The 15294-nt window shown below is 40.1% G+C and overlaps 1 protein-coding gene across 4 annotated transcripts in view; it reads right to left on the bottom strand.

Moving 5' to 3' along the window:
* The window catches only part of LOC135104935 (pentatricopeptide repeat-containing protein 1, mitochondrial-like), a 125067-nt gene that overhangs the window by 24946 nt on the left and 84827 nt on the right, over positions 1-15294 (bottom strand). For all 4 annotated transcript variants that reach the window (XM_064012723.1, XM_064012724.1, XM_064012725.1 and 1 more), the window contains one exon: positions 4576-4967. In XM_064012723.1, coding sequence (XP_063868793.1) covers positions 4576-4967 — 392 coding nt within the window. The remainder of the gene's footprint in view (positions 1-4575; positions 4968-15294) is intronic.

The following is a 15294-nucleotide window of genomic DNA, read 5'->3' as shown; positions in this document are numbered from 1 at the left end:
GCACATAAGATGATGCTTGAATAAAAAATAAATAAATAAATAAATAAAAATTCAAAAAAAAAAAATAAATAAAAAAAGTGGAGGGGGGGGGTTGTCCTATATACCAGATACAAAATCAATGACCTTAAAATTTCATGCAAAATACCATTGTAAATAAAACAACAATCTTATATTACAATTTTTGGGGAAGTTAGACAAAGTAAAGTACGAATATATTTTGAGAAAATGCACTGAAACGTATTCCTGTTGAAAAGTTGTAAAGAAAATTTAATGTAGAACAACTACAAACTTCTGCTGGCATTGTATACAAATGGATAAGTAGGAGGCTGTGTGAATATTCCTCAGTTTTTCCTAAAGCTGAAAGAGGAGCTAAATAAAGGTTTCTTAGGCATGGAACCTCAAACTAACCAGTAAAGGAAAACAAACTAGGGGTAAGATGAATCTCTCCAGCCTGCAGTGTTGTACAGGGACCAAGTCCATATACTGAGAAGAAAATTCAAGAACATCGGTATACCTAACCAAAAGAAACATGACATGTAGAAGATTATGGCCGACAGCCTGACACACACAGGTGGCACAAGGCATGAGTTTGTTTTGTGTTTAGGAAAACTGATCATATTGCATATAATTTTATAGCATCTTTGTCCATCCATCCTTTTTCATGAAAATGTATAAAACAACAGGTGGGACTTTTAGGTTTAGTTTTTGTGCTTGAAGATGATGGTACCTTATTACTGGTAATACATTCAAGGTATTTCATTCATTGTACTGGTATATCACCCTCTCAGTTGTCTGGTGTTCACTTACCCAAACTTCACTACAAATGATTTGGTAGCTTGAGTGTCGTCTTATACCACCAATATCAGCTAAAATCATTAAATTCTGAATGAAATATGGGGGTTTGGTTATCTGCCGAAACATACAGTATGTGCATTTTCTTTTACTTTCATCTCTAACAATATCCACAAAAACTTGTGTTATACCCTGTATGTATATTCCACAGGTCTGTTATTCTTTGTAGAAAGCTGAAAACCATGTGAATGTAAAGAAAATAAAAAATATTTGATCTCTCCCTAATTCATAATCAATATGATTATAATAATAATAATCTATCTCTATCTATATACCAAGCCAGCAATCCCACATGGTGGAGCCCAGGACAAGACAAAGTACTACACACCCATACACGCATCATTTATACTCTTACCCCCATCAAACCCTGGTGGAAAAAGATCGTCTTGAGGACGACCCTGACACCCATAAGCTTAAGCAAAACATTCTTGGAGATACGCCCAACATTCTTGACCTTTTCCTGACCTCTAATCTTGCTTATGCTATCACCCTCTTTTCTCTGTTGGGCTCCTCCAATCACAATCTCATATCTGTAGCTTGTCCTATTGCTCCAATCCCTCCTCAGGATCCCCTAAGTGAAGGTGCCTCTGGCATTTTGCCTCTGCTAGTTGGGGGGACCTGAGGAGGTATTTTGGTGATTTTCCTTGGAATGACTACTGCTTCTGTGTCAGAGACCCATCTTTGTGTGCTGAGTGCATAACAGAGGTGATAGTGTCTGGTGTGGAGGTGTACATTCCTCACTCTTTTTCTCAACCTAAACCTTCCGAACCTTGGTTTAATACAGCTTGTTCTTGTGCTATACATGATAGAGAGGTGGCCCACAAAAGGTACTTAAGCCTTCCATCACCAGAATCTCATGCACTTTATATTTCTGCCCAGAACCATGCCAAGTCTGCTCTCCAACTAGCCAAAAACTCCTTCATTAACAGAAAGTGTCAAAATCTTTCAAAATCTAACTCCCCTCATGACTTCTTGCATCTAGTTAAAAACATCTCCAATAACTTTGCTTCTTCTTTTTTCCCTCCTTTATTTCAATCAGATGGCACCACTGCTGTCATATCTATTTCTAAAGCTGAACTCTTCGCTCAAATTTTTGCTAAAAACTCTACCTTGGACGATTCTGGGCTTGCTCCTCCCTCTCCTCCACCCTCTGACTACTTCATGCTACCCATTAAAATTCTTCGCAATGATGATTTCCATGCCCTTGCTGGCCTAAACCCTTGGAAGGCTTATGGACCCTCCTATTGCTCTCCAAAACTGTGCCTCCGTGTTTGCACCTTACCTAGTCAAACTCTTTCAGCTCTGTCTGTTAACATCTACTTTTCCTTCTTGCTAGAAGTTTGCCTACATTCAGCCAGTTCCTATTGCTTTAATTTCCTGCCTATCTAAAGTTTTTTAATCTATCCTCAACAGGAAGATTCTTAAACATCTATCACTTCACAACCTTCTATCTGATCGCCAGTATGGGTTCTGTCAAGGCCACTCTACTGGAGATCTTCTGGCTTTCCTTACTGAGTCATCCTCTTTTAGAGATTTTGGTGAAACTTTTGCTGTTGCCTTGGACATATCAAAAGCTTTCGATAGAGTCTGGCACAAAGCTTTGATTTCCAAACTAGCCTCCTACGGCTTCTATCCTTCTCTCTCTGTAACTTCACCTCAAGTTTCCTTTCTGACTGTTCTATTGCTGCTGTGGTAGACGGTCACTGTTCTTCTCCTAAATCTATTAACAGTGGTGTTCCTCAGGGTTCTGTCCTGTCACCCACTCTCTTATTATTCATCAATAACCTTCTAAACCAAACTTCTTGTCCTATTCAGTACTACACTGATGATACCACCCTGCACTTTTCCACATCTCTTCATAGACATCCAACCCTTCAGGCAGTAAACATTTCATGCAGGGAAGCCACAGAACGCTTGACTTCTGATCTTTCTAAAATTTCTGATTGGGGCAGAGCAAACTTGGTATTGTTCAATGCCTCAAAAACTCAATTCCTCCATCTATCAACTCAACACAACCTTCCAAACAACTATCCCCTCTTCTTCAGTGGCATTCAACTGTCTCTCTCTTCTACACTGAACATCCTCGGTCTGTTCTTTACTTATAATCTAAACTGGAAACTTCACATCTCATCTCTAGCTAAAACAACTTCTATGAAGTTAGGCGTTCTGAGACATCTCCGCCTGTTTTTCTCATCCCCCCCAGTTGCTAACTCTGTACAAGGGCCTTATCCGTCCATGTATGGAGTATGCTTCACATGTCTGGAGGGGTTCCATTCATAATGCTCTTCTAGACAGAGTGGAATGAAAAACTTTTCATCTCATCAACTCCTCTCCTCTAACTGACTGTCTTCATCCTCTCTCTCATTGCTGCAATGTTGCATCTCTAGCTGTCTTCTACCGCTATTTTCATGCTAACTGCTCTTCTGATCTTGCTAACTGCATGCCTCCCCTCCTCCCGCAGCCTTACTGCACAAGATTTTCTTCTTTCTCTCACCCCTACTCTGTCCACCTCTCTAATGCAAGAATTAACCAGTATTCTCAATCATTCATCCCTTTCTCTGGTAAGCTCAGGAACTCCCTGCCTGCTTCTGTATTTTCACCTTCCTATTACTTGAATTCCTTCAAGAAGGAGGTTTCAAGACACTTATCCTTCAATTTTTAACTACCGCTTTGGACCCTTTTCTGGGACTGGCATCTCAGTGGGCTTTTTTTAAATTTTTTATTGGATTTTTGTTGCCCTTGGCCAGTGTCCCTCCTACATAAAAAAAAAAAAAAAAAGTCTGGTCACACATTTCTACAGCATATTCCCATTTACCCCTGCCCCTTTGTAATGAGACTGTTCCCTATCTTGCCACAGCAGATGCAGGGTTAATTCCTATGGAGTGTCCTGGACCCTAACTGGATCCATACACCAATGGGTTCCACAAGATGTGCCAACACCCCTTCCCTGTGGTCGACAAGACTACAACATTATCATGCACTCACCAATGCTCCTCTCCCTTCATCTCTAACATGCACAATTGCTCTTGCCTGCTGCAGTCGTTCCTCTCTCATTCAGTACTCTTTTCACACAGGCCATCCTCTCTAGGTGTGGCCTTCCTCATTTACCTTTCACTACACACATCTGCTCTCATTATTCTCTTTATTAGTTTTCTGTCTTCCATTCTCTCCACATGTCCAAACCATCTTAACACACATTGATCTGCTCATCCAGCCAACTCTCTCAAAACATTGGTTCTTCTTCTGTTCCTTCATGTTACTCCATACATACCCCTCAAACACTTCACAAACACAATAATAATAATAATAATAATAATAATAATAATAATAATAATAATAATAATAATAATAATAATAATAATTTAATAATAATAATAATAATAATAATAATAATAATAATAATAATAATAATAATAATAATAATAATAATAATCTATCTGTAAATACCAGGCCAGTAATCCCACAGAGTGCCCCATACAAGGCACCACACACTCATACACATAAAAAAAAATAACATCAATAATAGTAGTAGTAATAATAATCTATTTATATACCAGCCAGGCAATTCCACACAGGATGGCTGCCAAAGGACCACACACTCATACATAATAATAATAATAATAATAATAATAATAATAATAATAATAATAATAATAATAATATTAATGAAAATGAGAAGCAACAATGATCTGCAAAAAAATCTACAAAAAATTAAGCACTTACCTGTCTGATGGATGATCCAGAGCACCAAGAGCTACAGCATACCCAGCAGCCAATCTTTTGCCAAGGATATCAGGAAACACACCCTTGCTTAGATTCTTATTCACATTCTCTGCACTATTATTATTTTCTAGATGATACACAACACTGTCCTCTTGGATGTTTCTGAGGTTCTTTTCAGACTCTAATGATTTAACCTTCAAATTTGATGTTTCAGGGATGAGGTTATGCTTTCTGGATGGGTCTGTTTTCTTTAAGCTGTGTTGGTCATCTTCCTTAAGCAAATCAATAATGAATTTGGGATCCCCAGCACCACAGTCCTTTATGATACGCATTAGCAGATTGTAAGAGTGTATGTTTGGCTGCAGTTTCAACTCCCTCATTTTTCTCCACACCTGCAAAATAAAGTACAACTGGTAACCTCTCATAATAATAATAATAATAATAATAATAATAATAATAATAATAATAATAATAATAATAATAATAATAAAAACACTTTTCATGTGGATTTTGAACATACTTTAGTTTTCTTCTGAGCAATGCCACCTTAATCAATCACACCCGGATGCCAAACATTCCTAACGAAGTGGCTATGGTAAGGTTCTACACAGCAGCAGCAGTCTGCCTCTTATCAAGAGAGAAACATAATGAGATGATTATCACCAAAACATCTCCAAATAACTTGGAATGTGCTGCAGATGTATGCTGTACAAACAACAATTGGTGTTTAATGGCTGATTGGGCTCAAACCCCTCAATATCCCAGAACTAAAACTTGCTATCATTCTATTCCATGGCCCACCATGGATGGAATACCAAGACCTCTATTGCCCACAACAGGTTGTATAGGTGCCCAGAAAAGATCTACGATGTGGGAAAGCCATGTAAACACATAACATCCCTAAGAGCCCCAAATGTAAGACTAGCCAACTATCCAAATCCCAAGTGCATAGTGTCACCTGTAATACACTGACAAAAATCTAGTTATCTCCAAGACAAATCAACATTACATCTGTGAATGCTATCTTCATTCAAATACATTCAAATACACCTGATACAGTGAATCCTGATGTGAAACACATCAAACATAATGAATGCTGTAAGTCAGTGGTTTCCAATTCAACATGCCACATTAGGTGTGTTACCACTTTCACAAAATGTTGTCAGTATTGTTATATATGGCTAAAGTAAAACATTAGAATTGTATTTTTATATTGGTTTATTAATTAACTCAGGATGATGAAGACTTTTTTTGCATTCTAGATAGCATTAAAAGAGGTTATTCAACATAGGAAAGATGTAACAGTGGGTAAATACTATCTATACTCCACAGGGCAGTATGCATATTTACCTGCTTATGTCTACCTCAGCTGAAGCTCACAGAGAAACTGACTGTGAAACAGAGGCAGGCTCAGGCAATGAGTGACTCATGTTTGAAATAATAATATCAAATGACTCTACTTTTGTAATAATCTAATTTTGGAATAAGATTGTACTATAATGACCACCAGATAAAATTTCAAATATAATGAGCTGGGCTTACTGAAAAAATAGCAAATTATACCAATAGTTTACTATAGGTTAATGATACTAATAGAGGACTCACTTACAAAATATCAAAATTTGTCGGCAAAATTTTAATTGCCAGTAAAGTAAATGTGACACTTGGCTAAAAACCCTTGCAATAAGATCTGGATTGATTAATCCTCTAAACCCATAAACAGCACACTAAACCTTGGGGGCACTGCTTCAGTAATTTGCAAAAAAAGTGAAGGAAAATAGGATTATTGTTTAAAAAATATGGTGGTGACCATGGAATGTGAACACCTCGTTGTTAGAACATCTCAAAATCCAAACCATTTCTCAAGTATAAAAAATGTTTTTTGCACATTTACCTGCTTCACATGACTAAGGAATAGAGTGTAAACCTCATTCTCTGACTGCAGAGACAAAATAAAATAGCCCGTCCATACTGGAATGCATGGAGGTGAGGGGGTTCACATCACAGAAAATGGACTGCCTAACCCCCTCTACCCCTAACCCACCAATTCCTGGAGGAGGTGCACATCTCCATTCCTCATTTCTTTAACTGCATAAGGTACATGCAGAGGGGAGGAGGCATAATATATAAAATAGCCCCTCCATACTGGAATGCACAGAGGTGAGGGGAGGCCCATCACAGAAAATGGACTGCTTACCCCTAACCCACCAATTCCTAGAGGAGGTGCATGTCTCCATTCTTCATTTCTTTAACTGAATAAGGTACATGCAGAGGGGAGGAGGGGTGGGTATGAATCATGTGAAGTACGTAAGTGTACAAAAACATTTTTTTATACAGTGAAACCTCAGTTGTAGAACTTAATTCATTCCTGAATGCTGTTTGAAATCCGAAATGTTCGAAAACCAAAACTATTTTCACCATAGGAATCAATGTAAAATAGGTTAATCCGTTCCCAGACACTAGTCTACCCTGTCTTAGCAGTTTATGACAGCTGCTCCCACAACCAAGATGGCTGCTTCACAACATCCCAGCTCACAAATCATTTACCCAGAAAGGATGTATTGAATGAACTTAGTGACATAACTCATCAGAAGATACTGTTTAGACCATGCAAGTATTCTCTTTGTCACCAATCTAGTGTGGGAAGCCTTACAGAAGGACACAGAAAGGAGCAACCCACTTACTGCCAAAATGAATGTCATCATAACACTTATGCATCTTGCTGCTGGGAAAATCTACTGAAAAAATGCAGTTGTGCAGTAGTGATGGCGCTGTGGGTCATCGAGAGAACTATAGGTGACTTGGGATTACTCCTGAGGGCCGAAAACTGTTTGTTTACATGGCAGCTTTTCAACGGGTTCATATTTGCCTTATTTCAAATATTGAATTACTGTCTTACACTCTGTGTCTCTCCTCCAAATATATAAAAACGAAGTAAGTATTTATAGAAATTATAAATTAGTAATAAACGAGAACTTTTGCTATGTCTTTTAATATTTGAAATCAAGTAACTTTGTTCTAAAAATGAATTATGGTATCACAACTGAAACAATAATGAGCTTAAAATTTTGTTCAAAAACTGATTTGTTTAAAAGGGGAGGTGTTTGGTAACCAAGATTCTGCTGTACTTGAAAAATAGTTTATGCCACCATCTGCTTCACATGACTGCGGAAGTGGTTCTCACATTAAAAGGAGGAAAGAGCATGTTAATTATGAGTGGCATCAGTTGCTCCCACAAGCAAGATGGCTGCTTCACGACATCTCCAGCTCACAAATTATTTATCCAGAAAGGATGTATTGAATGAACTTAGTGATACAAAACTCATCAGAAGATACTGCTTAGACCATGCAGGTATTCTCTTTGTCAATGATCTAGTGAGGGAAGCCTTACAGAAGGACACAGAAAGGAACAACCCACTTACTACCAAAATGAAGGTGATCATAACACTTAGACATCTTGCTGCTGGGAAAAATCTATTGAAAAATGCAGTTGTGCAGTCACTGAGAGAGCCACAAGTGGCTCGAGATTACTCCTGAGCGCCGAAAACTGTTTGTTTACATCAATGCTTTTCAATGGGATCACATTTGCCTTATTTCAAATATTGAATTACTGTCTTACACTCTGTCTTTCCTCCAAATATATAAAAACAAAGTAAGTATTTATAGAAACTATAAATTAGTAATAAACAGCAGCTTTTGCTATGTTTTTTAATATTTGAAATCAAGTAACTTTGTTCTAAAAACTGAATTATGATACCACTGCTGAAGCAATAATGAGCTTAAAATTTTGTTCAAAAACTGATTTGTTCAAAAGGGAAGGTGTTTGGTAACCGAGGTTCCACTGTACTTGAAAAATGGTTTATCCCACCACCTGCTTCACATGACTACAAAAGCAACTCCCACATTAAAAGGAGGAGGGAGCATGTTAAATAAGAGTGGCATCACCGGAAGAAGAAACATAGGTCAGAAATGGGGAACACCAACATCTTAGTACTCATGGTGTGTGTGTGTGTGTGTGTGTATTTACCTAGTTGTATTTACCTAGTTGTATAGTACAAGGTCCGAGCCAAAGCTCAATTAGTCCTGTCTCCATACCCGAATTTGTCCAATTTCTCTTTAAACATGTGCACACTCTTTGCCGCAACCACCTCTTCTTTTAAGTTATTCCATATTTCAACCGTTCGATGCGGAAAGCTGTATTTCTTAATATCTCCCAAACAATGACTCTTCTTTAATTTCTTCATATGTCCCCTTGTACGTCTATCTCCTTCCTCCACTTTTGCAACTAGGTTATCTCTGTCTATCTTCTCCATGCCATTTACTAATTTGAACATTGTTATCAGGTCTCCTCTTTCCCTTCTTTCTTGCAGTGTTGGTAATCCAATTTCTTCCAGTCTTTCCTCGTAACTTAGGTCTTCCAATTCAGGTATCATTTTCGTAGCTGTTCTTTGTATTCTTTCCAATTTCCTTATATCTTTCTTCTTGTGTGGAGACCATGCCACTGCTGCGTATTCCAGTTTGGGGCGTATCGTGTGTTATGATTTTCTTCATCATTTCTTTGTCTAGGTAATTAAATGCCACCCTGATATTTGCTAGCAAATTATATGTAGAGCCAAATATTCCATTGATGTGTTTTTCTGGTGATAGCGTGTCTTGAATTATTACTCCCAAGTCTTTTTCTTCTTTGCTCTTTCGTATTGTGATTCCTCCCATCTTATACTCCCATGAAGGTCTCCCTTTACTTCTTCCCATCTCCATTACATGGCACTTTTTTATATTGAATTCTAATTTCCATCGTTTACTCCATTCATAAATTCTATCAATATCCCTCTGTAGTTCCTCACAATCCTCTTGGTTCTTTATTACTTTCATCAATTTTGCCTCATCTGCAAACATGTTAATGTAGCTATTTAAACCCACTGTCATATCATTTATATAGACCTGAAACATTATAGGTGCCAACACAGACCCTTGTGGTACTCCGCTTGTTACTTCGTACCAACTTGATTTATTATCTCTGATTACTGTGCTCATTTCCCTACCTTGGAGATAATCCTTCATCCACTTAAGTATTTTTCCTTTTAGCCCTCCTCGATGTTCCAGTTTCCATACGAGACTTTTATGTGGAACTGTATCAAAAGCTTTTTTCAGATCTAAATAGACTGCATCAACCCAACCATCTCTCTCTTGTAGTTTATCTATTACTCTTGTATAAAAGCTCAGTAAGTTTGTTACGCAAGATCTCTCCTTCCTGAAACCGAATTGTTTTTCTGTTATTATATTTTCTTGTTCAAGATATTGCACCCATCTGTTTTTAATGACTATTTCACAGAGTTTACTTACAATACTCGTGAGTGAGACTGGTCTGTAATTCAGTGGTGTGTGTGTGTGTGTGTGTGTGTGTGTGTGTGTGTGTGTGTGTGTGTGTGTGTGTGTGTGTGTGTGTGTGTGTGTGTGTCTATATATATATATATATATATATATATATATATATATATATATATATATATATATATATATATATATATATATATATATATATATATATATATATAAAGTAAACCCTCTTTATATTGAACTCTGTTATATTGGATTTTGCATTTATCAGACATGTATGGCCTATGGACCATCCATTTGATGTACTGGACAAATGTCGGTAAGTCAGGTGGAACATCCGGCCAGCAGCAGCGGTGGCAAGAGAGTGAGTGAGGGTGGGAGGGTGGAAGAGAGTGTGGGTGGTGGTGGTGGTGAGCACACCACTATCTGCCATAATTATGGTATTTCTGTCATAATCTGGTGTTTGTTTGCAATCTGCCATACATTGTCTACCATATGCCATATTTTTTATGAAATATAGTTTCTGTACTGTATTTTCATACCTATGGATAGGATAACATTAATCACCCGTTTTTAATGTATGAAACTTTATACCGCTCATACATTTTATTATGTGCTATGTATAAGTGTTAATAATGTTTCTTTAAAGTCATGATATTTTAGGCAACATAACATGTAAAATACCACTCCTGTGCTGCCTCATCTATCACACAATGCACATACAGGAATGCATTTTGGTGATTGCATATTTACACACACACACACACACACACACACACACACACACACATATATATATATATATATATATATATATATATATATATATATATATATATATATATATATATATATATATATATATATATATATATATGTATAATCACGAAAATGCATTCCTGTATGTGCATTGTGTGGTCAATGAGGCAGCACATATATATACAGGGTGTAATGTGAGTTTCTGCAAATACTGAAAGATTTGAAAGAACGTGTAATTCTAAGTAGAAAATGTTCTATACCAATATGCATTTTAAGGATTTGCTTACCCGTCAGAAAAAAATGTATGAGACTCACAGGTGTGCTCTGCACGTAGCTATGAGGTGACAGAGAGTTGGTTGCACTGTCACAGCCTCGGAGGTGTCACTTGGTCAAATTACGAATAGTTTAATCTTATTTTTTGCAAGCTGTGGAATATTACAGTATCTTATAACAAACCAAATGGTATTATAAAGCATGTAATTTACCGATAAGCATTACACAACAACATTAATGTGATTATTAAAAGCACTCCTGTAAAATGTTACGCGTCATCATTGAAGCGAGGGAGGAGGGGGGAGTGAATCCGAGCGACCTTGAAAACAGCTGAGTGATGATGCCACGTAGCATTTTACAGAAGTACAGTAAAATCCCTCTTATCCGGCATCAACGGGACCGCCGACATGCTGGATACTTGAATATTGCCAGATACTTGAACAGAAGTGAAATTATGTCCACAATCACCACCCTACACTCACGCATCTTACCATAACAAAGATCAGCTGATCGCTGTGCCGCGCATCGCCACCCGCGCTGCCACCTCACACTCACCAACACACAGTTATAGCATTGGGCCTGTAATTGTGACTCCTTCTGATCTTTTCAAGCTGAACCACTCGTATAACACTTTGTCCATCATTTCACCACGATGATACTGCAGTGTGTGACGATTTTCCGCTGCCTTTGGGGTGTCGGTGGCTTTCATGTAATCCCGCAACTTTTTCGTTTGGGATTTAATGTCATAAATAGTTGATGAGCCCACACCATATATATTCCGCCATTAGTTGCTATCTGCTTTCACCTCTCTCTAATCGTCGACAAATGTCTACCTTCTGCTTAAGTGTAAGCACAACACACTTCCTCTTTTCTACAACTTTAGGCATGATGAAGGTGTCAGGCGATAAACAGTGCACACGCGGGACTGAGTCACTGAGTAAACACAGTGCAGTGGGCCGCGGGTGGCGCGAAGCAGTGCGCTCTGGTGGCAAGGGGACAAAGTATGCCTCGTGCGGGAATTTTAATTGATTTTATGAGTACACATTGATTTTTTATTGATTTTAAGGCTCGGGGAAAAATGTGCTGGATACTTGAAGCTGCCGGATACTTGAATGCCGGATGAGAGGGATTTCACTGTACTTTTAATCAACGCAATAATGTCGTGTAATGCTTATTGGTAAATTACATGCTTTATAATACCATTTGTCTTGTCATAAGATACTGTAATATTCCACAGCTTGCAAAAAAATAAGATAAAGCCATTCATAATTTGAACAAGTGGTACCTCTGAGGCTGTGACAGTGCAACCATCTGTCCGTCACCTCATAGTTACATGCAGAGCACACCTGCAACTCCCATACATTTTCAACTCCTCTGACGGGTAAACAAAGCCTTAAAATGCATACGTGTAAAGAACATTTTCTACTTAGAATTACACATTCTTTCATCTCTTTCAGTATTTGCAGAAACTTGCACTACACCCTGTGTATGTACATATATATTGCCAAGAAAAAGGGCCCCCCCCCACCTTTCTGTCATCCATCCATCCCAAGCACTCCAAGCCAGCCAACTCTCGATGACCCTGACTGACAACGAAGGACAGCATCCTGTGGGGTGAGATGGGGACAAGACAGAGAAGCTGCTTCAGACACAGTACCCACTCCTGAGGGCACCTGTGGGCTTCCACGAGGATGAACATCACACAAGTAGCAATGCACAAGCAAGCAAGCATTCTCCAAGGGAGAGACAAGGCGGGGAGGAGGAGGCACAGTAAACAGGACATGGTTTTATTTTTTTTCAGTCAACACTGCTTCCAGACACTCACACATGATATACAGCCTAGCCCCTGGGAAACAAAGGCCTAGATAGCATCACACTCAAGACAACAGTAGCAGTCATATCGCAAGCACAGTCATCAGGCACAGACTTGGGCACAGCAGTGGCAAGGGACACTCCACGGGCACATCACTCTGCTCTTAAGTTCTGGCGGCAACCAACCACTCCACCACAAACCCACAAAGCAATCACGTGGGATACTTTCCCATAAATACCTCTACACACACACACACACACACACTCTTGGTTGTGTACGACTGTACGTAATATTATCCCCACCTATAAAGTAGTACAGCTGTCCCCAGCTATCCTATATCTACAAAAACTTACATTAAGAAAATCACTACTAAATTATAAGAGAAACAAACATCTCAATGCTGAAAAATAAAGAAAAATCATAATTCTTAAAAAAAAAATCTAAACAATGCAGCTTAAACCTACATGCCTACACCTCAACAGTTATAGGATAAACACTTATAGTAGTACAAAGTCTGTTACCTGCAGGGCAGGCCATTTAGCTCTCCAGGGCCTTTCCAAGGGCCTCTCACACACACACCAGCCTCAGCATCCAGTGTCACTGTCACTAGCCGAGTCACTTCCAGAGTCACTACCACTGACACTATCACCTTCTTCCTTATCCTGTGACCCACCCTGCACAAGTCCTGGCTGTGGTTCCTTGGGGTCATCCCAGAAGAATTTGCCATCACCAACATACCTCCACAAGCAGTCGATGTTCACCACTTTTGACTGCCTGCCAACACCAACAGAGGCAAGGTGGTAGGTGATGTCGGAGAAGGCATCCAACACCTCATAGGTGTTGGATGCCTGCCTCTTGCAATGTACAATCCCTGCCTCTTGCAGGGATTGTACAGCCACACTGTCCCTGGGATAGGTACATATCCTCGTGAACATGCTGGCAGCATTGCTGTCACATCGCATGGCCTGCCAGCTTCAGGTGCCCACTCACCCTCTGCCTGGTGTCATCCAGTTGCTGCTGCAAGGCCATGGTGTACTATGACTGCACTATATGTAGCTCCACATCTAGTAGCCTCCTAGTGGCCATGTTGATGAGGAGGCAGATCTCACAACCGAACATGAGGTAGGCAGGGGTGTACTTGGTATCCCCATGTTTGGCAGAGCAATATGCTATCAGGAGATATGGCAGCCACTCATCCCAATCTTGCTGGTCAGCTTCACAATATCAGGCCAGCTGGCCCACTAGCATGGCATTGTATCACTCCACCAACCTGTCACTCTGAGGATGTAGGGGCATAGTGCGGGTCTTCTTCACCCCAAGAGGCAGCAGCTCTCTTGGAAGACCCGCAACTTGAACTCTTGTCCCTGGTCTGAGTGAAGCTCACCTGGCACCCCAAAGCACATAAACACTTGATTGATGAGAAACTTGGCCACTGTTTCTGCTTCATGATCGGGGAGAACAAAGGCTTCATATCCTTTAGAAAGATAGTCCATGGCCATGCAGAGGAATCTGTTGCCCTTCCTAGTGCTGGGGAAAGGACCTGCAATGTCCACTGCCAACTTCTCCATGGGTGCCACAGCCAAGTATAACTGGAGAGAAGCACGTATTTTCCGTGCCATGCCTCTTTTAGCAGTGGACACATGGCAGGCATGGCACCACTCCTGCCCATTCTGCCATAGGACAATCCAGTACACTTGCTGCTGCAGCCAGCATTGCATTTGCTTGACACCTGAGTGGCTGCTGGTGTTTTCCTCATGCATCTCCCACAACACCTCCCTCCTTTGAGCTCACAGCACAAACACCACCCAACAGCCCTCGCTTTTTCTAGTGTCCACCCAGTGATGCTGCAGCATGCCCTCCTCTAGGCACAGTTCCTCCTACTGCTCCATCAGACACTTCATAGTGGGGCTCTTGGGTAAAACTTTTTTCCCAGCATGGCCATCCCTCATTGGCCTCCAACTACTGGATTACTGGAGCCAGATCAGGATCCTCTCACTGGTCTTTCCTACACTGATCACTGGCCTCTTCCACACCCCCTAGGACCTGCAGCCGCTGGCATGTGACACCAGATTCCCTCCTGGAGCAGTGAGCACAGTTGGGCTCAGAGGGGTGGTGACAGGCTATCAGCATTGTTATGCACATTCCTGGCACAATGTACTATCTAGTAGTTGTATTGTTCCAGCTTGCCTAGTCAACTGGCAAGCTGTCCCTTTGGCTCCTTCATCGTCTTAACCCAGTGAAGTGCAGCATGGTCGATGCACATGGTGGATTCGGCCCCATAGAGGTAGTTGTGAAAGTGACTCAGGCTTTTCACCACTGTGGCCAGCTCCTTGCATGCCATGCAGTATTTCCTCTCCAGCCTCAAGAACTTGGTGCTGAAGTAAGCCACCACCCACTCTTGCCCCTCCTTGACCTACAACAGAGCAGCATCCACATCTTCAGCACTAACATTGGTATCCAGCAAGTAGGGAAGGCTTGGATCTGGATAGTGTAATACAGGCATATCTACCAAGGCCCACTTCAGCACCTCGAATGCT

This window comes from Scylla paramamosain, chromosome 11 (assembly GCF_035594125.1).
Source record: "Scylla paramamosain isolate STU-SP2022 chromosome 11, ASM3559412v1, whole genome shotgun sequence".
Taxonomy (NCBI): domain Eukaryota; kingdom Metazoa; phylum Arthropoda; class Malacostraca; order Decapoda; family Portunidae; genus Scylla; species Scylla paramamosain.
The sequence above is the reverse complement of the archived record's forward strand: the minus strand, read 5'-3'. Positions and strand labels throughout refer to the sequence as shown.